At 41.4% G+C, this 22390-nt stretch overlaps 1 protein-coding gene across 1 annotated transcript in view; it reads left to right on the top strand.

Moving 5' to 3' along the window:
- The window catches only part of SETBP1 (SET binding protein 1), a 372368-nt gene that overhangs the window by 317240 nt on the left and 32738 nt on the right, over positions 1–22390 (top strand). The window contains exon 5 of the mRNA XM_055125505.1: positions 21606–21776. Coding sequence (XP_054981480.1) covers positions 21606–21776 — 171 coding nt within the window. The remainder of the gene's footprint in view (positions 1–21605; positions 21777–22390) is intronic.

Genomic DNA, 22390 nt, shown 5'->3' on the forward strand with positions numbered 1-22390 from the left:
ACCGTGGGTGCGTTACTTCCTGACTTCTCACAGCATCCCTACAAGCATTGACAGAGAAGAAAACTACAGCTTTAAGAGAGTTCATTTCTCAAGGTCATCATGCTAAGACAACTGGTATGGATTTAGTCTAAAGGTCATCCAAGCCCCAATTAGTTTTAATAGCTTTACAGCTAGTTTTATTTTTAACTTTAGTTTTTTTTATTTTTTAATTGATTTGGATTCTATAGTTTACAGTACTGTTAATAATGATTTCTCATACACATAATTCCAGAGCAAGTTTTTCAAAAATATTGTATTCAGTCTAATTTACATATGAAATCTCTACCTACTTAATATATAGGACTCATTATGTAAATGGGGATAGGTGTACACTTGTGCAGCCACACCACCACACACCACCATCCAAGCTATGTCCTTCACCTCCCGCAAAGTTCCCGCCCACTCCCTTCATTTTCATTTTTCACTGCTATGAGAACATTTGGCATAAGGTCTATATTCTTAGAAAATTGCATCTACAATTCAGTAGGATTGGCAAAACTCTGATTTCTAAAGGCAAATGTTAATTATGTAACTGGATGGTGAGTTAGCTATGATATTCAGTAAACCTCATTTGAATTATCAGTGTGACCACACCATCCAACATGGAACCTATTGGGAGTGCAGGGACAGTGTCAGGGTCAAAGATGCCAGTCTGCTCAGAGTATGATGGACACTCCTGCAAATATGTCACACATGATGATTCAGATTGCACCAGAACAGGACAGGGGGTTGTTAGCGTATAGAATAGGAGTGGAGGAGAGACTCGCACTTAGCCTGGCAAAGAGAAAAGTTGGGAAACTGGCATATACCAGTCTGGTATATGCCCTTTCAAAATCAAGGGTTAAACCCATCCTACCCATCAGGGTAGGATTGGCGGGGAAGGTCAACCAATCCTACCGTACCAGGAGTGCAGAAATCCCCCCAAGCAACAGCCCTCGCTCCTCGGAGAGTGGAGCTGGGGCTGTTGGGATAGCAAAGCCCATTTTCCACTGGGGACTGCTGTCAAGTGCTGATTCTCAAGAGCAGGAGCAGGAAGTGGCGCCTTTGTGTCAATCCCCAAAGCTCTTCCTTCATTCATGGTCTTCCTATGGGGAGAGCAAATAATGAACTCAACAGAAAGTTCAGGGTCATTCTTGATTTACATACCTGGCTTCTCTCACTCTATCACAGACTTGGGGCTGCACACATTAGATCTCAAGGCCGCCCCGATTCTTGCCTTTTTGACGTGGCTGCTCTCAGTCTTTCATTCTTCCGTGGAGCAAGATGTTGGGGCCTGAGTGGCCACCACTGCCAGACCGCGTCACTGTCACTGTCATCCCGTTGCTCATCGACTTGTTCGAGCGGGCACCAGTAACGTCTCTTATTGAGAGACTTATTGTTACTGTTTTTGGCATATCCAATATGCACGGGTAGCTTGCCAGGCTCTGCCATGCGGGTTCCATACCGGGCTCTCAGAGAGGGGTGGAGGAATCGAACTCGGGTCAGCCGCGTGAAACGCAAACGCCCTACCGCTGTGCTATCGCTCCAGCCGCATAGTGCTTTTCTTTGCAGAATTCATGAGAATTTTTAAAATAATCCTTGGAAAAAGGACCCAACCAAAAAGTTTTAGCACATCTGTTTGTTCTCATTGTTGAAGTTGTTGATAAAGTCATTGTTAGAAACATTTGTCAAGTTTTCTAAAAATAAATAAAGATCCCAGACTGACATCTGAACTGAAAGTCACTGTCACTGTCCTGTTGTTCATCGATTTGCTCGAGCGGGCACCAGTAACGTCTCCATTGTGAGACTTGTTGTTGGGCATATCAAATACACCACAGGGAGCTTAAAAGTAATAATAATAATAATAAAGACTATCCCAGAGCCAGAGGTATGGCTCAATGGTAGAGCAATTGCCTAACATTTGTGAGGCCCTAGATTTTATTCCTGCCACTGCAAGTAACAGATAAGATATAAAGAGCCTGTCTTATATATGGAAGAATCAAAGAAATAAGAGAAGGTGATTTCTGTTAAGTTCTTAAAACCTTGGAAGGTTTTAAGGGATTGGTGTGAAGTTTAGTGTGTCCGAATGCACTCAGAATTTGTTTTATTCCAGTACAGCAAGACACGCAAAGATGCATGCTGATTGTCCTGAAGGAAGAATTTATGCTCTCAGATCCTAAGAACAAGAATATGAGCCATTCCTGTGGTTCTCAGAACTGCACAGGGAAGCCCCGGGACAAAGGACTTTACTATGGTTTTCTTGAGAAGGAATGACCAAGGCAGGAATGCCCTGGGAAAAGATTCAGCCTGAGACAGCTTCCTCTAGATACTCCTTGGTGAATCTCTTGGTTTGCTCATGAATGTGAATCTTGTGCTGTTTTTCAGGGGAATTAGCTAACCCTGACAGTAGGAGTCCTCCAGGTTCAACAAGGTTCAAAGTATTCAAAGCATCACAAAAAATAGAGACCACTTCAATGACATGACAGAAAACACTTGGCTCTGCAGTTCTAGAAGCTCAGAATCAGAGAAGTGACTACTAAGAGGCATGATGATGGCATCTGTCAAGCTCACACTCAACTTCCGGATTAAGGATGTCATGTGTAAATCTCCATCGTGGAGTTTAGGATAATGGGTTGATGCCAGCCACATTGCTGTATCCAGTGATTGGAATGGTTGGGCGAAATCCAAAGGCTCATTCCTTTATCCTTCAGCCCTTCTTGTCTACTTAAGTTGAATTCATTTCACTAGTGGTGCTCTAGAAGTTCGATTGCATGAGACTTTTGACAGATTTCTTTTCAAGAGCTGGACTCACTTAGATACAGACAAGTTTGGAGTGTCTGGTTTTCAGGCCGTGAGCATGTCATGACCCTGCATCAGTCTCTGGACATCACAGTAAGACTGTGAAGTCAGAAGCTGTAATGGTTGTCCTTGGCAAACAAAATTTACCCACCAGTTTTCACTGTGTTCTGTGTTTAAATTTGCTTTCAGGAAAAAAAGTCATGTGGTGTCCAAGATTCTTGGGAATGCACAGATGTGTTTAAACAACTTTGTTTCTTCTCAGGTTTTGCCTTCACTCAATAATCCCTTTCTTCTTTCATTCAACAAGCAAATGATGTTTGGCAAAATTTTTTTCTCCCTGAATTCTCAGGCAGAATCACAACATGAATCACTGAGCACTTGAGGTTCAAGTTCTCCAAAGTGTGAAGGGTAGATAAAGCCAGCATCTACTGTAAATCATCAGCCAGAATGGCAGCTGAGGGATGGGATACAGACTGCCCTGGCCAGTGGTCAGCCACTGTAGGACTCCCTACAACCCATGACAAACTATTTGGTAGTTCTTTCCTAAAAAAAATAAATCTGATAAAACTAAGTATAACAGTGGTTTATAAAATAGTATGTAGATTTTGAGCATAATTCATGCTTATTTAGATGTATGTGACCAAACCATGCCCACAGCCCAAGAACTAATGACCCACATTTTATTTCATTGGAAGGAGATGGAGATTGAAAAGGCTCAAAGGATTTTCATTCCCAAATCACCCAGTTCAGTTTTCGGGGCTGTGCACAGCACTGGGTTCCTGTGCAGAGACTTGTAGAGATAGGAACCAATTAATAAATAGAAGTCTTGTTTAGCTGGTAAACTTGGTTAGACTTCCTGTTACCATTTGGTCAAGGGACTATTTATTGAATTTCTTCCTACCTCACCCTCAGGAGAGCATCACATTAAAGAAACCCAGTCTCAGTATTCCAGAAAGTCAGACACTCGAGATACACCATGCATCATTGTTTGGTATTTAAGTTCTTAAAACCTATTTGCATGTGTTCAATTTCTGACTGTTCCACCTGTGAGTTGTGGTAATAAGGGCAAATTGCTTGCCCTCCCCAGGCCTCACTGTTCTCTTTTGTACAAGGGGAATAAGCGCAATGCCCTTCCCACATAAGCTTCTTGTGAATCTCAAATGAGTTCATCACTGTGAGACTTTGGAGAGTAGACCGTATGGTGTATGTGCAACTGAAAGATTTGCTATTGTTTTTACAAGCACAGATGCGAGAGGGGTTCAGACTGGATGTGTACCTCAGCCAGCTGAGGGAACCTCCCTCAGCTCCCTGTTTTGGCTTCAGGGGAGGACACCCCTGGAAGTTAGACCAACCTGCCCATTGCCCATTGGATTTCCAGGGTCAGGGTGCAGATTAAAAAAGGAGTGGTTCAGAAATATCTCTGAGCCCTTGCCAGACCAAAAGAGAAGGAACTGGGGAGTCCCCGGCCATGAGTTGAAATAATTATTTTGGTACAAGACCAATTTCTCAAGTGTCATTTATACTGTGTGTACTGGGGATGGAGGGAAGTCTGAGCAAGATGGGCTGTTCAAGTGGATCATCCACATTTGGGATTCACTTTGAGGACCTTATGTCAGTATCCTCCATCTCTGCCAGCTACTTGCTGGGGTTTGATGTTGATCTGCTTTCACTTCCATCACCCACCACCAAACCTTGACTGAGAGCCGAGTATATACTATACACACTATATACAGTGTTCAGAGACCCCCTGACCTTCCCCAGCATTTTAAAGCAAAACTGACATAGACCATCTCTCTTGGAGAGACCCGCTGTGAGTCCTCAGCATCCTCCCTATGCCCCCAGCCCATTACAATTGTCAGAAAACTCCAAAGACTTTTGAAGAGGTACAAGCAGCCATGTTTGTGTGACATAAGGGTGGGTCCCACTTCAGACCTATTAGTCTACCTTTATCAGTGTTTCACACCAACAAACACATGTATAATGCAAGGCACCAAGGGTGGGACCCAGTGGCACAGTCATGCTTCTGGAACCACCTTGGGCTGAACAGAGGACTGCAGATTAGCATAATTCATCTGCCTGCAAAGCATCTCTTTTTATCGAAAGATATTTGATGTTTGGCTGTGGAGCTAGGATGTTGTGGAGTTAGATTCTATTAGGAGACAGATCATTGATTCGGTCCTCATCATGGTCCTCAGGGAGAACTGATTAGCATCTTATACTTTGGGAAACTGAGGCCCAAAGGGAGTTACTCCCTGAGAGAGAGAGAGAGAGAGAGTCAGTCCCTCTGAGCATCCCTGAGAGATAGCAAACAACAACAAAGAAAATAGAGCCCAGACATCAGAGAGGTGACCAGCTACTTATTTTGCTTTAGAGAGGCAAATAATTAGTTTGAGCTCTTGCCAAGTTTCCTATAACTGGGCTGGTGGGGTTGGGGAGATTTTCCTTCTCTCTATACTATTTTTGGAAAGCCCATAATTGAATCTAATTTCTGCAGCTGCCATTAGAAAGCAGGATGGCGGCGGCAGCATCTGGGAGACCACAGAGGCCTGCAGAGCAAGATGGAAGGTGCCAGGGTGTGACTGAGAAACCCCTGGCATTAGGCAGAGCCACCTGGCTTCGACTGACACCAAGCTGAGGACGGAGTCAGGGGGACAGTGTTAACGGGTGGGGTGGGGGGATGGAGATAAGCAGCAGAGGGGGGGTCCCGGCAGCCCCCACCAACACAGGGCACCATCTCCGAGTTCCTGCCGTGGCAGAACCTTCTGTATCTTTGTTCTCTCTCCGCCACGGCTTGTAAGTATTAGCCTGATGTTGTTTACTTCTTCTCCCAATCTCTCCAAGGAATATGATTCACACGTTTTCAGATTTATTTGAACAAAATGCAATAAATATGCTGCTTCAATTTTAACTGCTGGCCTGTAGCCAGGGTTTTTAATGAATCTGGCCTGTGCTACTGAAGTGTTCCAGGATCTCCAGGGCTCTGGGCACTGTGAGATTATACACACCAGTGTGCACGCACGTGCATGCATGCGCACACGTGTGCTCTCTCTCTCTCTCTCTCTCTCTCTCTCTCTCTCTCTCACACACACACACACACACACACACACACACACACACACACACACACACACACACACCCTCCCCACCTTCGATTCCCTGGAGGACCAGTGACTCATAGTCAACTGCAGGTTTTTCAGAGCCTACTCGGGTTAAAATTAGCAGGAGCCTTTCATTGTTTCAGGAGAGGAAGGATTCTTCCATCTCGTGCGGCTGCATGAAAATGCCATCTTTGCCTTTTTCTCCCTTCTCTGATAGAATCTGTGCACCTCCCTCCCAAAGCTGGCATCTTCTCTTCCTTTGTTTGCGCACAAATGGTCACTGGGGCAGGTCCAGCCCATGGGAACATCCCCAATAGATGGGCTGGGTCTGGGGGTTTGGTGTTGCGATAAAGGACTCTGAAATGCTTTTGAGAGGGGAGAGAAGACAGGAAGGGGGTACTCATGAGGGTAAGCAGCCTCCATGGCCTCTTTCTCAGAATGGGGGTGGGAAGGGAATAGGAGATGCCAGCAGCAAATCTAAGACATCTGTGCCTTAGAGCCCACCCACCAGCAAATACATCCAACGGAGAGCGACACAGGAGGTCTTAAAACTGGGTCCCTGTTGACCCCATCCTTCTACTTCTTCAGGAAGATGGTCACTAAGAGTTCAAGAACAGCAAAATCCAAAGCTTTGTTCCCATAATGAACACCTGGTTCAGGGAGGCTTAGTGCCTGGGACCCCAATCAGAAAGAAGGGACTGTTGTCAAGAGGGATCATTTCAGAGCCTGAAACGTGGTTTTCTACTGGTGATAGAGACAAAGGAATAGCCCAAAGACCTCAGCCATCAATATGGAAGCCCAAGGCTGGCCTGTGGCTAACATGCTCCTCTCTATTCCGCTTTGCTTTCAAAATACAAACTACACTTGGGTGCCTGTAGCTTCCGTTATTGGGTGTGGGGGCCATACCAGTCCGTTCTCAGGGCTTTCTCCTGGCAGTGGTCAGGGTGGGACTTAACTATGTGTGATGCCAGGGATGGAACCTGAGTTTGCCACATGCAAGGCAAGCGCCTTAATCCCTGTACTGTCTTTACAACCTGATATCTATGACTTTTATCGGTCAGAGGACTTTGTTTTTTTCTCTCTAGAAGTTACTATCAAAAGCAAGCTCTTGATTCTTCCACAGTTTTTTTCGCTGCACCCCAGTCCCATCCTCATATGCCCCGATGGGGCCTGCATGATCATTCAGCAAAAGAAACTTGGAAAAGAGGTAGCCAGCATGTGACATGCTGGTGGGAGGATTGGAGTCTAGAGCTCCACAGTGGTCGATATCCCAGTTACACTCCGTGACTTCTGAGAGCCTCAGTAGAGGGATAAATTCTTCGTGTGATCTTTGCAGGCACCGTTCTGCGCTTCTTACTTCCATGCTCCAGACTTGGAGTGTTTCCTCTTAATGTCTTTTACCCTCCTAGCACTTGACAATTAACAACACTTACAGTTAAACACTTCCTTCTCTGTTTCCCTTTTTTGAAATGGAATAATAAACAGCTTCTATTTCTGCCATGATTCTTAAAAATCATGACAATTGCATCCTCTTAGTTATAATATTCATAGAACTGTTGAACAATTTTTACAAAGACTGAGAAAAAAAAAAGTCATCTGTTTCCCTGAGTGCTGTTAGGTGTAGTTTAGCATCTCAATCCATAAACGTTGCAAGCACCAGTGTTTTCAACACATATTGGTTGATTACATGGTCTCTTGCTGGTTTTTTTTTTGTCAGGTGGACACTGTTGCAAACAAAGAAATTTAGGCCTTATTCTTTTCGCAGTTTACTAATTATCTTAGAAGATTGCTGTGCACATTATTATAATAATTATAATTATTATAATTTCTTTTGGAAATCAGTGTGCGAGATAGTAAATCTTGACCAATGTTGCCCTCAGCAAATTTCTTAAGATTTTTTTTTCTATTTTACCGACAAGGAATCTCAGATGTAATTTAATATATCTACCCCAAGTTTAACAGTGATGGAAGATATAACTGGTCAATTACAAGAGTTTGAAATGTCTTGTAAGCAACCATTGAAGGGGATGGGACAGAGCCTGTGCAGAATTGTTGTATAGATCATTATGGAAAGGTGACAGTGAAGAGGTGAGAAGAATCTCAACTCCTGGAAGGAGATGTTCTCAGGATTCAGGAACACACCACTTTGTGACCTCCAACCCTCTTTAGCATCAGACAAACTTTGCCAGACTACCAGGGAGAAAGCTTAGACCTTCCCATGCTCAGACCCCTATTAACCTAATGCTGGAGGGGCCTTCCAGCAAATTCCGCATCACAAAGGGCTGCCCTTTGACACCTGTGACTACTCTAAAAACTACTCTAAAAACAAAATTGTCTATTTGTTGTTGAAAAAATAAATAGAAATCAAAAGAGAAAGAAATAATATTTTACTCTGTTCTATTAGTTGGTACTAGAATAATTCCCAAGCCCGAGAAAGAAACAGGACATTTCATTTTCCCTTTTTAAAAATAAGATCTTACATGTACTTCACTCGAATTGCATGGCTCTTTATTTGTTCCCTGGTGGATTTTGCCTCATCCCTTCCTTGAAGTACCCAAATTCTCAGATTCGTGTCGAACACAGGAGATATGTCTCCCCTCTGAGTTTGAGATTTTCCACATTGAGGTTCAATTTTTTTGTTTTCAGCAGGTTCTGCAGCTTCTTCGACCCACATTAAGTCTTTGCTGCTTGTACTCAGAACAAAACTAAAACAAGGCAGTGGCTAAAGAATTATATTCCGAAAGGTTCACCTAAACCACCAGCTCACCCCACTCCCCCCAAAATAATAAACCTCTTCTTCCTTCAGTCACTTTTTGAAGTCCAGTCACTCAATAATACCCATCTGTACTTCTGCCAACCACCAGAAGAAAGGCTGTTTCAGAACACAATGTGTGACAGAGAGATGGGTTCAGATGTTCATATCAGGTTGTGAGATGCTGGTGGTTATCTCTGAGCCTAATTCTCCTTATATCCAAGATGTGTTCAACACAGTCTATTTCCTCAAGTTGTAAAGAGGTTTAAACTAACAGTGATGCCTGTGATTGTTCCGTCTGGAGTTGACAGTTAATTGGGCCTGCACCACTTCTCTCCACTGGGTGTATATGCCAGTGACCCACAGGTGCCATCCCAACTCCCAGTGCCCTTCTAAGCCTGACCTATGACCCCCAGTGTCAGATTTCACCTGATTGCCCTGAAAACTAAACCATAATCCCAAAGGAGTTATTGCCTTTGCCCCAAAGTATTTTACTACTTGTCCCTTTGTTCCTTTCTTCCTGAATGCCTTTCATCCCCTATCAGCCAACAGTTGCAAATTCTGCAAGACCTTGTGCACTGTCAACCTCCCAGGGTCGCAGTTTTCCTGGCCCTGCAGGGATTCACTCATTCCTCTGGGTGCCCCAGGCTCTTCAACAGTGAGCTGCTATCCTTACTGCAGAGTGCACATTTGTCCTTTGCATAGTGATTTCTCTATGGATCCTCACATTCAAGGTGGTAGTGCTGGAGGGGTACTACTATTTACTTCATTGTTGATGAGAAAATCAGTGAGGCTAAATCAGATGGCCAGGTTTCACTATCAGCGGTGTATTGAACTATGCTTTGAACAAAGGCAAGTTGACTTTAGATCATCCCCCTTAAATGACTCTAAATTGCATTTTTTCTATAAAAATTATCCTCCTGGGGGCAAGAGAGATAGCTTAAAGGGCTGGAACACATACTTTGCATGCAGAAGAACCTGGTCTACACGGTCCCCTGAGTACTGCCAGGCACAACTCCTCAGCAACAGACTGGGAGTACTCCTTGAGCACTGCTGGATTGGGCCCATATCAGCCTTATTCGCCACCTCCTTCCTATACAGACTACCTTGTTACTTTTGCTATGGTACTCATATAATTAATATATTATAATGAAAGCATAAATTCTTACTCTCAACCAGATCAATTATGTTTGCTTATGAGTTACACAGTCCATAAATTCCATAAATTTGAGCTGCTGCTGTAGAGCATATGTTGTTACAAACTCCCCCAGCAAATCTCGAGTGTTGCCACAGGTGGAATGGAAGGTAATGTGGGTGATCTTTTAGCTCCAGGGAGGTTGTTATTTTTATTTAAATTTCTTGTTCCTGCAGTTTGTTTTACAAGTCTATATTTGTCTACCCCAAACTGAATGGTTTTTTTATATGTTAAGGGCCCCCCAAAGGACTGGAGTTGTGTGCCTGGAAGGCACAGAAAATCCTGCTGAGTAAATTACACTAGAACAACATTACCTCCTCAGTATCAGCCACCAACCCTCTATGGAGAATAAGGCATCTTGTTGAATATTTAAGACTTGACAAACTTTCTTACTGGGGTCCCAGCTTTCCGAGAGTCGGAATGGAGTTGGGGTGGCTAAAATGAAGTGATTGGTTGAACAACAACATCTCTTCCACATCGCCAGGCCTGTAATCAAACATCTGGTCACCTGTGTCTTCATTCCCTTGTGTTTAGTGTGTTTCCAGTCCCCATTCTTGACTGGCATGTTCTGGCACATTCTCTGTACCAGGCTCTGTTTGATCTTCCTGATAACCCTCTTGAGGTAGGTAGTTTATTAAACACCTTTTTGAACAGAGAAATGGAAGTTTCATAAGGTTAATTAGCTTGCACCAGGTCCAAGGGTAGATGATAGGGTAAGGTTTAAACCAAAACTCTTCCAGCTCCAAGGAGGAGGCCTTATCCTTAAACTCATTTCTTTGGAAGTAGTATATTTTCCCAATTTCTTGCTAACACCTTTGGATTCTGTTTCTTTCTTACACAGAATACTTCTGCCTCTGTGTCCGTTTTATTTTTCCTTATTATCCCCCCCCTTTAGAGACCAAAAGGCAATCATAGATTTTGTTGTTGTTGTTGTTGCCCTAGCAGACCATGCACCCCTTCTGATTCCATTACCCTGGATAGTTCAAGGCAGCTGCTCCTGAAATTACTTGCCCCTGGAGGCAGGAAGGCTCTTGCCTTTGAATCTCCCATTTGTTGACCTTCCAGATGTAATTCAGAGTGAAGAACTTCCTTGTTTGTTACTTTGACATAAGCCTAGGCCCTTCCTGGGAGTCTTTGAATGAAATGTGGTTTGTCTTCTCTTTGCCACTTCTCAAATTCCCTACACATACTTTTCTCCGCTGATTGCAGGCCCCACCAAGGACTCTTCATCCCTATTGTCCATTTGAGGAAATTTCTCCTCTAAACAGATGACTGGGAAATCTCCCTTGATACAAAATTTAAGCACTCCCCCATTATCATTTTCCTACATATAATAACATGCTGTTCATTATCTCTCTGCACATGCCCTGTTTGGAGCTAACATCATGTTATCAGATCAGTTATCTGGTGGCACTTTGGGATCCAGCAACAGTGACATTTCCTTAGAGGACAGTTGAAAAGCAATTCAGTTCCTCCCATTTCTTGAACAGAGGCTTGCATAATCAACCAAGTAGAAAGAAATGTTGAGATGCATTTAACCTCATTAGTTTCAGTAGGGATGACTCTCTCCAATCCATCAGAGTTGAGCTACATTAGTGAAACTCAACAATTTCCAAATCTCATTTACATAATGGATGAGATGTGAAATGAGCCCAAAGTGAGGGGAGCCGCCAGAGGCACTAAAGTTTATCACAATATATAAGAGTTCTTTTCGATCATTGCATTAAATTTCCGCTAACAAGATAACAAATTAATTGTCTGTGTTACTGTACTAGCCCAAAGTCTATTGAGTGGAGAGTATCAGTGAGGAAGACAGCTGTTGTTTCGGGGTCCGTGGGTGAGAAGGCATGCCCAGAGGGATATGAGCATATACCTTAACTGTCATCTGCCCCTTTAAGAAATCCCAGCCATCTCTGTAATCTGATGGTGGACTTTGGCTTTATTAGTGAGGTAAGCGAGGATGAGTAAATCAACTGTATCAGACAAGCCTCAGGACATCTAAAAATTGATCATTCTGCCGAAATAAGCACTCCGTGTTTATTAGCTGGGAGTTCATCACTATCACTTCTCCTCATCCAATTCCTAAGAGATTTCAAAGCCATCATCATGGTATTAGCTCGTCTGACTGAACTACTAGAGATAGAGATTAGGAGATCTATCTAATGATGGGTCTGAGTTTCTGTGATTTTTTTTTCTCTTTTATTGCAGAGAAGAGAGCCTTTCTAGCACACACTCTGTGTCTATGTGTGTGTGTGTGCCTGTACACATCAAACTGTGTTTGCTTCTGTGGGAAGAATTCAAATAATGGCACAAAGTCAGCAGTTTAAAGAAAGGACACTATAGCTTCCCTAGCCATAAAGAGTTGACTGCATAATTGGGGCATGTGTGCTTAATTCATTTCCCCATCTGACGCAGTGCATCTATCCAGTAGCAAAAGAAGACTAACACATAAATAAAAGCACTTCAGTAGGTAGGTGAAGTGGTGAAGTACCAGTGGGTGATATATCACAGGAATGACTAATTAGATTCCAGAAAACCTCATTTGTAATCCCAACCTCCATACATGGCCGTACATGGCCATGAGCCCTGAGTACCTATCGGACTCGTCCTGACAAACCAGGAAATATGCATTTATCTATTTATAGATTTATTTATAGATACACATGCACTCAAGCTCCTGATATCAAGCTCTTTTCTCAATGTGGCTTCTAAATAAGCAGTAATCAAAATGCAAATAAGGTGACCCAGTTAGCATCCAGATCTGTATTACTATGCAGATGTGCTCTTTGACTATGTGCTGTAAAGGTAAAAAAAGGGAAAAAAGAAGGAGGATTTATGGAAAATGCTTCTATTAACCAACTCTGACTACTGAACCCTTCACCTTCAGGAGACTGTAGAGAATCCCTCTCAGGGCCAGTGGTCTTAGAGGTTGGCTTACATCTGACATCTTGACTGGTCTCTTTTCAAGCTGTCCTGTGAATGTAGAATCACAAGTACCTACCAAGAAGGCAAGCAGACTGCCTTGTGAGTCTCAGAATATCACACACATCTAACAAGCCCACCCAAGACAATCCAAGAATACAGCTAGACTCAACAGTCATGGCCTGGCCTTGCTCTCTGTGTGGCACTAGCTACGCAAAACAAGGGACAATCTCTTTCTGAAGCTGAGTTGTTCAGATCAGTTTCCTTCTAACTCTCAACTTTCTTTATTTGAACCTGGCTGAAGAGTCACTGTGTTCATCTGTTGATAAAGCCTGTAACCTCTTTATGTGCATTAAAGTAGCAAACCTACCTGATTGCCAAGGACATAACAAGAGCACATTCGGTTCATTGTGCTGTTAAATTGGTTTTAATTACACATAACCCTTCTTTCTTCCCTTGTTAATACTTTTTGAAAACCGTTTGTTATACTTTTTAGAAAACAGATACCACTCTATTGTCTCTACAATTTTTTAAGCATAAGAGAAGTGAGATCAGCAGTTTGGTTCTCCCTACTTTTTGTCCTCCTATGCACCTGCTCCTGTGTGTGTGTGTGTGTGTGTGTGTGTGTGTGTGTGTGTGTGCGTGAGAGAGAGACATAGAGATAGAGATACTCAGAAACAGAGCAATGATATGTGAAATGTGACAGAGTAAAACATCTATCTAACTTAGATATATTGTTAGGATATATGATATGTTTCCATTTTAAGTGATACAGTTGGGCTCTTCTGGAAAACATGTTTCATCTAGCATGTTTTTTCACAAAAGGATCAGGAAAGATTAATTTCCCCATTATTAGAATTTATTGCATAGAGTAAAAAACTCTTTAATATAAATCTCTGTGAAGTTTCAATAGCCGAAAGTTATCTTCTTGGTTCATTTCTACATTTCTTAATCAATGGGGGTGAGCACTAAAGCAATGTTGGGTTATTCAAGAAAACTTAGAATTGGAACAGAAGAATACAAATCTATTCTAACCTGCAGGACACCGCTGCCCACTGAGGTCTTAGTCTTGTTCAGTGAAGTTCATTCAGCAAGGGTGGGGCAGAGCCTAAAATTACTTGCTGTCTCCCAACTCTAGCTTCTTAACTTTCAGATTAACTAATTTCTTTGTCTCTGGTACAGTTTGTTAAGTTGGTTATCATTAGTTTTTGTCAGCTTTATGCTACCAGCAATCTAGAAGATAAGAATATTAAATCTCTTTTTCTATAAAATTTAAAACCTCCGAAGGACACATGTGACATGGAAATATGAAATAAGTTTGAAATGAGGCAATGTGCACTAAGAAAAAAGAGTGTTAAGAAATAGTAATAGTTAATTGATGTGCTTTTACATATAGATTCATTTCCTACTGCAACAGGAGGAACTTTTTTTGATTGGTTAGGTGGCTTCAGTCACACAAACATTATCTTACAGTATTAGAGGTCAGAAATCCAAAGACATCATACTTTACTAAAATCAAAATATTAATAATGCTGCTGTCCTTTCTGGAAAGCAGGATATGATCCATTTCCTCACCTTTTCTACTATCTGTTGACCACCTGTTATCCCTTAACTCAGAGCTCTCCTCTTCCATCTCTAAAACATATCTCTGTGCTCTTCTTCCATGACTGTGTCCCGTTCTCTAACTCTTCTCCCTCCTTCTGCTTTACTGTATTTTTTTATTACATTTGACCATTTTGACCAGCACCTAAAATGGTCTCCCTATGTTCAGTGAGCCGATTAAGAACAATAATTCTTTCTGTAACCTCAATTCTCTTTTGTCATATTACGTAGCATATTCGCAAATTCTAGAAGATAGGATGTAGACATTGTTATGGGGAATCTGGTGTGTTTTTTCCCCACGAGAATATCTAAATTGCTTTATTTCTCATAACATCCTCACTTAACAGATGGGGAAATTGAGGCACAAAGAGTTGATATAAATTGTTCAAATTACAGAGCAAGTAAAGCAAGGAATCTTACGCCAGAGAATAAATTCTTCACTGCCCTTTTCTACTATAGTGAAAAGAGAGTTTTTGATTCTAGAAATGTGTGAGCTAAAGTAGCCAGTGCAACTTCTCCAAAAGTGGGGAGCTTTGAAAGATAGGCTGTATTCTGTTTGTCCATTTAATGCTTCTGAGTGTCTAGTTATCTATCAAACTAAGTGCTGGAGGATCAAATGAAAATGAGCCATACCTCTTGACCTTTAGAAGTTTGCAATTGCCTACAAGAATTGACAGAGACATGAACAAAAGAAATGTTCTCAAGTTAAGTATGATCAGAGAAAACTGCCAAGTTAAGTATGATCAGAGAAATCTGCCCAAGAGGATACGAGATATGAAATGTGAGTTTAGTTTTTTCCAACTTGCATTTCCAAACTTGTCTTCTAGTATTTGTTTTTTATAACCATTGCAAACTCTTATGCCAGTTCACAAGGAAATTTTGTTTCTGCTTCTTCCCCTGTCATTTCCTAGTGTTGGCAGGCTACCCTTCCACTTTTAGATATTGAATTCCATTCACCTCTCAAGACTGTGAATTTTTCCCTTGTATCTTTCTCCCTGCAAGGTTGGTTGGCCCCTATTCAGAGATGGTTCATATTCCCGATGCCTAAGAATGCCTGAAGCATATAGGTTCTTAATGAATATCAAATTAATACATGGATTAGCATAAGACCACCTCAGATCCATTGAGATCTCATTTGCCTTTTGATTTATGGAGGATTTATTTGGCTTCCTCTCTTGCTTGGTTTGTCAGATTTTTAAGTGCTCTGTCTTAGCCCACTCTTCACTTCCAAGCCGTTTCTACACAGACAGACATCATGTCTTCCCAGTTTACCACTCAACACTCGAACAATTGTTTATTTCAAGATGATTGAGTCTGGCTCTCCAAACTGTCTTATATTTAAATGACCTTGCTTAGAAGTTATCTGATGGACTAGAATGAAATGAAATTCATTTAAAATAAAATACACGTTGATAGGGCCACCACATATGATTGAGCAGGCCCTTTACAGTCAGTGAGCAGTTGGTTCATGTGCAGAGTGGGGCTAAAATTCAACCTGCCTCCCATTCTCCAAACCATGAGCAACAGGGATGCCTAAATGCACAAGAAGCCCTGCCCTTTTCTATTCTTCACAGCAGTGCTTTTTTTTTATATATATAAGATCTGGGTCTTTGAGACTCTGTACACCTCGCTGAAATGATTTTTGTGCTTCAACCAAAGACACTATATGAGTAGAACAGATTTATTTTTGGTGATTGAAAAAGTCACTTTAAGGTATTTCCATACCGTTATAAAAAGTAATAGCTACCTTTATGCCATGCATAGATTATTAGAATGCCATTGCTTTAATGGCCAGCTGTTTGAACCAGTGTTATGTCCCTGATATCATAGATGCTCAATGCATATTGGTTCAATTGGTGAATAAGATGATGCATCAAATATAACACTGTATTGATCTTGGTACAGAAAAACGTTTTCTGATTTCTGAGTATCTGTTGCTTGAATCAGTTTTCGTAGCATAAAGCCCTCTTGGTGCTGAATGAAATTCAGTTGAAACAATGAGAAAGAGCAATGGAAGAATCCAGAAAACTAATACATGAAAAGGGGAATCATTAAGTTTCAAGAACAATCTCTTGTAGGAAAAGACTTATTTACTGTTTTATCCCAAATTCAGTGTGTTATGGGAAAGGGAAGAAGATCAACCAAGGTCCAGAGGCGTAGATCTCAACCACTTTTTCCCCATAACTGGTATGTGAGTTTGGGCAAATACCTAGCCCTCTGTACCTTGCTTCTGTCTTTAAATTCTGAAGATTGCCTTTTTCCTCTTAATATCCATAAGGATATTGCAGGAGACAAATAGTACAATGCATTTAAATCTCATTGCAAGATTAAAAATCATTGACAGGACAGAAGTGATAGTATAGATGATAAGGTTTTTGCCTTGCATCAACTGACCTGAGTTCTATCCCCAGCACCACATATGGTTCCCCAAGCCCCACTTGGAGAGATTATTGAGTGCAGAGTCCTGAGTAAGGCCTGAACACAGCCGGGTATCATGTCAAAACAAAATAAATAAAGCATAGAATGACCAATGTGAAAGGTCTTCCAACTTTGCCAAGCCCTGCAGTTGACACTATAAAGGTGATGGGGGTATGACTGAAGGAAGTACCCATCCCTCGATGCCAGCTTTAGCTTTGTGATCAGGAACATCTTCATTTGAAATTTTTAGATTTATAAAGTGAAGTGAGGTGTCGGGGAATAATACAACACTAGTGTGCTTGCCTTGCATGCAGCTGACCCCGGTTTTATCCCTGACATCCTAGGTAGCTCCCTGAACCTCTCAGGAGTGCTTTCTGAGTGCAGAGCTAGTAATAAGTCCTGAACACTGTCCAGTGTGGCCCCAAAAATGAAAAACAAACAAAAAGAATTGAGCTATTCAATTATTAATCTTATTAACCTTAGGCTAGCTTTTATGTTTCCTGAAATGCATGTTACAAGACAAATTCATTTGATCTCTGTGAATTAATTCCACCAGCCCCTTTGTTTTAAAGAAACTGTGAGATAAGGACCAGGCATGAGGAAGGATATAGATCTTACCACTTATCAGATGTGAGATCTTAGATATGACCTCTTTCAGTCTCTATCTTTTTATCCTACAAAGGTATTTTTGGTTGGTGGCTTTGCAGGTTGGTTTTCTCCAGAGAGAAAATGAGATAAAGTAGATAAACTAGCTTTATAAACCTAGAGCAACATACAAATCACTCTAAGGTGAAGCTGGTTCTTATTATCCAAGGTCACAGAGCTCATTAAAGGGATCCTGGGAAAGTCAGCACCATGGACCCTGCTATTTTCTCCCTGGCCCCTATGACCTTGAGCAACCTGGAGAAGAGGTAATTGAACAGTAGCTACTACTTTGGAAGAAATAGAATCAAAATATTGAAGTTATTGACCCACCCTTCAGGCAGTAAACAGTGCTTTGGTCTCTGACCTTTTTGCATCCTAGGGCAGTCAATAGCCTGGCCACTAGCTGCAGTGTCTGCCACTGATTCTGTTTGGGGAGTATTTTAACCTTGAACTGAGCTCTAAGTAACCAAGGCAACAGGAAGTCAGCTTCTGGTTGGGAGGAGTAGAAATCCATAAATCAAGTCCCTAATGCAAACATGGTGTGCAGGTAGAGGTTCTAGGGGATAAGTGGGCTATGAGAAATTACCTTTGAAAATGAGTGGCTGTCCCTTGATGGCATACCACATGATTTCAAAGACTTATTTTTTTTCATTATCAATAGAGGTCAAAGGGTTATAGTAGAATGTCTTCATATAGGTTTGACTTTTATTTTATTTCCTCTTGACTCCGTCTTATAATTATGAACAGATGTTGGATCCACAAAGTTATTAGAGTTGTTATTTCCTCCTTTAAGATACTGGCCTCCTAATATGCGTGCCTCAATACAGTTGTCCCAGTGGGGAGTCAGTGGATGCTCTGAGCATCGACCAAGGGTGCTTTTCATACATTCTGCCTAGTGAACTTAAGATCTTGATCCCTTGCTTCCCAAAGAAAAATATCTTCACCTTTACCTAGGCCCCCGTGTGAGCTATGTTCTATCTCAGTGGTCCAGTCAATACAACATTCTGGTTTTCTTTATTATGATTGGTTTGATTCTTGAAACCCCAAAATCTTCTTCCCATGGAGAGAAGGAAACTAGGGTCATGCTGGGAAGAAACCTTCTGAATGTGCCACCACTCCAGTTTACCAGCATTTCTGAGAACTTACTTCTGAACAGTTTCCTGTTCATCTGATCATTTGACTTCCTCTCTCTGATGTCTCATTGCCCTGAGGAATGAGGGAGAAAGACTCCCTCTCCTCAGCCTGCCCAGTGCTCCCTCTCTGCGGCCGCCCCTGAAACCTCTGCTTTGAGACAGATTTTGTAATGAGAAGTTTGCTAGATTAGCCATTATTTAAAACTTCTCCATATTCTTGCACGTATATAAATATTTCTAGAATTGTTTTCATAATCTTATCAAAACTCTAAAATGTCTGAGAAAATAAACATCAGGGCTTTCTCTCTCTCCCCTTTTAATTTTTTTTTCCAACTTGTTTTCAAATTCATTGGATGCCATTCTAGCAAATAGTACTATAATCTAGAAAATCCTAAATTATCTGGGGTTTTTAAGAGCACTAAATAGTGACAATCTGAGTGATAGGGTGTTTTAAGTGTCATTTTATTACTTTTAGCGTATTCTGTAACATAAACACTTGAGTAGTAAAGTATGCCCAATAGAGGTATGATCGGATCAACTTTAATGAAATGATGTGGACTGAGACTAATTTGGATTGTGAACATTAGCATGAAAATGGGTACAACTAAAATGACTTGAAATCAGTTTGTTCCCCAGTGAGAGTTAAATATTCGCTTGCTATTCCTGTTTATGGCTCATTCCCTGAGCATAAGAATTGGAGCATAATTTCAGCAAAGAATTACCTGCCCAACCTGTGTCTGTGGTATAAAGATGACCTGTCTGTGAGTATTTTCAAAGGAGCTGTTATCCAGTAGGACTCTGAGAACTTGGAACTCCAGAGGCATGTTCTAGAAAGGAAACTTGTGGCCCATGATTGGAAACAGCCACAGGAGCACAGACACCAAAGTGGAGATTTTCATCAGACTCACTTCTGCTCTACCCATTTCAGATTTACTTGCATCCATTCCAAGCATACAAATCTACCCCAGGCCCATGAACTGGTCGACTTCTTGACTTTCCTAGGATTTCTATTCTCAGTGGAAAAAACATTTAATACTTGGTTGTGGTTTTAAAAATGTGAATGCAAACCAAGAAGATAGTCCAGGAGTTAAGGCCCTTGCCTTGCTTGCAACTTACTCACTTTTGACTACAGACACCGTCTGTGGCCGCTACTAAGAGTGACCTTTCAGCACAGAACCAGAAATAGTTCCTTAGCCCTACTAAACGTGACCCCCCCCAAAAAAAAAACAAGAAAAAATACATTAACAATAAAGAAGGATAGGGAATAAGTAAGAGTGAAAACTCCCTTTTCCTTACCCATGTTCCCTGTGTTGTTCATCCTGAAAATAACTATTATTAACTGTTTGGGAATTTTGCTTTACAGATGTTTCTGTATGCATTTTACCTATATTATGTACTTACCCTGTTTCTGGCGAACCTGCATATTTTATAAATATCTCTGCATGTTTGCTGCATTTCCTGATTTCTTAATGGTTTGTGCTTTCAGTATTTCTGTCATGAAATCTGATGTTTGTCTATCTCCACTGTCAAAATGCTATGAAATATGTAATCCAAAGAGATGTGAGTGGTATATTATTCATAGTATCTGTAGGTAGCAGGGGTTTCTGTGGCTGAGATGGGAAGTAGGCGGATGCCATGTTTAGCTGTTTTTTTTTCCCCAGCTGTGATGTGGGGATCTGTCTATCTTCCTGGTGAAACATGCTGTTGGCAGATTCTTACTGTGGACAGACCTTAGAAGACAGCCAGGTTGGTCAAGCATCTGGCTCCTTGGCAGTATTTGTGTCTGATATTAAAAGCTTCTGGGTTTAGTTATTTCTCTCTTTATAATTTGGAACAGTGAAGAAACTTTGATTGGTTCACCATTTCATATGGATTCAGACACTGCTAGCTTCAAGATTTTTGTTTGATAAGTTGGAAGGACACTTTTTGCAGCTGGGGATCTAGAAGATGCCCAAAAATTCTTGATCATTATCAGGAAAGAGACCTATATTTATTGCTTGTTGGTTTCTTGGACTGAGAAAGCAGCAAGTTATGCTGATCCTAGTCATAATAATAATAATAATAATAATAATAATAATAATAATAGTAATAAATTACTGTAGAGCACAGATTCTGTGCTGGACACTGTTCTAAGCCCTTTATATTAATTCATTCATACAAATCCTCACCATTACTACAAGATAATACTGTTCCATTCCGATTATAGTTTAGAAAGTTTAAAGATCGGAGAGGTTGACAAGCTTGTTCATGATCACAGAGCTGGAAAATAAAGGAGCCTGTACTTAAGCCCAGAAGACTAAGTTCAAGCTCTTGTAAATTATTCTATCATACATTTCTAGATTCTTCCAGATGTGCCTCTCTGAATCTACCCAGATTTTCATCATACTAAGAGCATGATCTCTGAATGCATGTCATAACCACCATATAGACTGTCATGCCATCGCAGTCTTCCACTTCTGGCATCTGTATTTCTCCATTTGTTCTCCAGTGGATTACTTCTCAGTTCTGGAAAGGCCTTTCCACCACTCTGCTGCTCTAACATGAGCTTTCCAGCCTTGTCTCATCCTGATCCCGTTATCCTTACATCTCCGTATGCTAACCTACCCATCCTTGTGGCCCAGCTGTTCTTTCTCATTTGGTCTTGTCTCTTCTGCTGGAGATGAGAAGCCTACCTAGATTTAGAGTTCCTTCATCCCATTCTGCTACACTCAACATATGTATGCTTTGAGAAGTAGATTTCTTGATGCCTGGAAGACAGGAGGTGACTGGTACATGATACGATGTAGGAAGGTCTGTGCTCCCAAACCCCACTTCTAGACACCCAGCCTGGAATGCTGCTACTCCTCACTTCAGCCAAAGAGTCACAACCTGGCATGCTATATTTTCTTTTAAACAATTCTAAAAATATCATCCTTGTTTTTCCAGAAGGTCAACTCATTTAATGGTTTCCTAGGATCACTTTCAGGTTTCCTGTTATCTGTCTTCCTAAAATAGCTTCAACCTCTGGGGTTTTTGTTTTTTAGGAATGCCAAGTCCCCACTTAAAAGTGGACCAGACGGTGTCACATGGTAAGAGCGAGGGCTCATCATCCACCATGATGACCAGGAAGAAGCCAGCTGCAGTGGACAGTGTTGCTCTCCCACCAACCCCAGTGTTATCCCTGCTGGCTGCTTCTGCGGCAACACCGGATGCAGGTGAGCACTTTCCAGGTACTTTGGGTTTGATGTAGTGAAGGTGGGTGTGGAGAAGGCATGCTGAGAATATGCTATGGAATACTTCCCAGAAGCCGCAAGCATAGCAATTCCTTCAGCACTGGGTTTTCCAAGTCAAAGGAGGTCTTAAAATAAATGAAAAGTGTCTCAGAATCTGAAGGCCAAAGAATTTTGAGGAATCTTCCCAATTTATTCTAATACCAGTCCAGTGAGTTACTACTAGGTGATAACAGTACTGATTGCTTTTTATCAAACCTAAGTAATTACATATTTCTACATTCAGGGCCCTTTTTTTTTGTTATATCATGTACCTCATAAGATAATTTTATGTAGAAATGTTTGCTTCCTTGTTTCAGAAGAGGAAGTTAAAAGTAAGAAACTTCTCCCAGGAACCTGTGGACAGGATTTCTCCAGGATTCCAACTCAGGTCCCAAACTCCATTCTTAGCCACCATATTTCATCTCCTCCATTACTTCCTGGGGTTGGGAGACAGTAATCACTGAGTTTTCTTGGCACCTTTATTCATCCTATGTCATAATTTCATGAGTAATTCATTATAAAACAGACTCTTTTGGCAGCTGATAAAACATAAGCTT

Source organism: Sorex araneus, chromosome 2 (assembly GCF_027595985.1).
Source record: "Sorex araneus isolate mSorAra2 chromosome 2, mSorAra2.pri, whole genome shotgun sequence".
NCBI classification, from domain to species: Eukaryota; Metazoa; Chordata; class Mammalia; order Eulipotyphla; family Soricidae; genus Sorex; species Sorex araneus.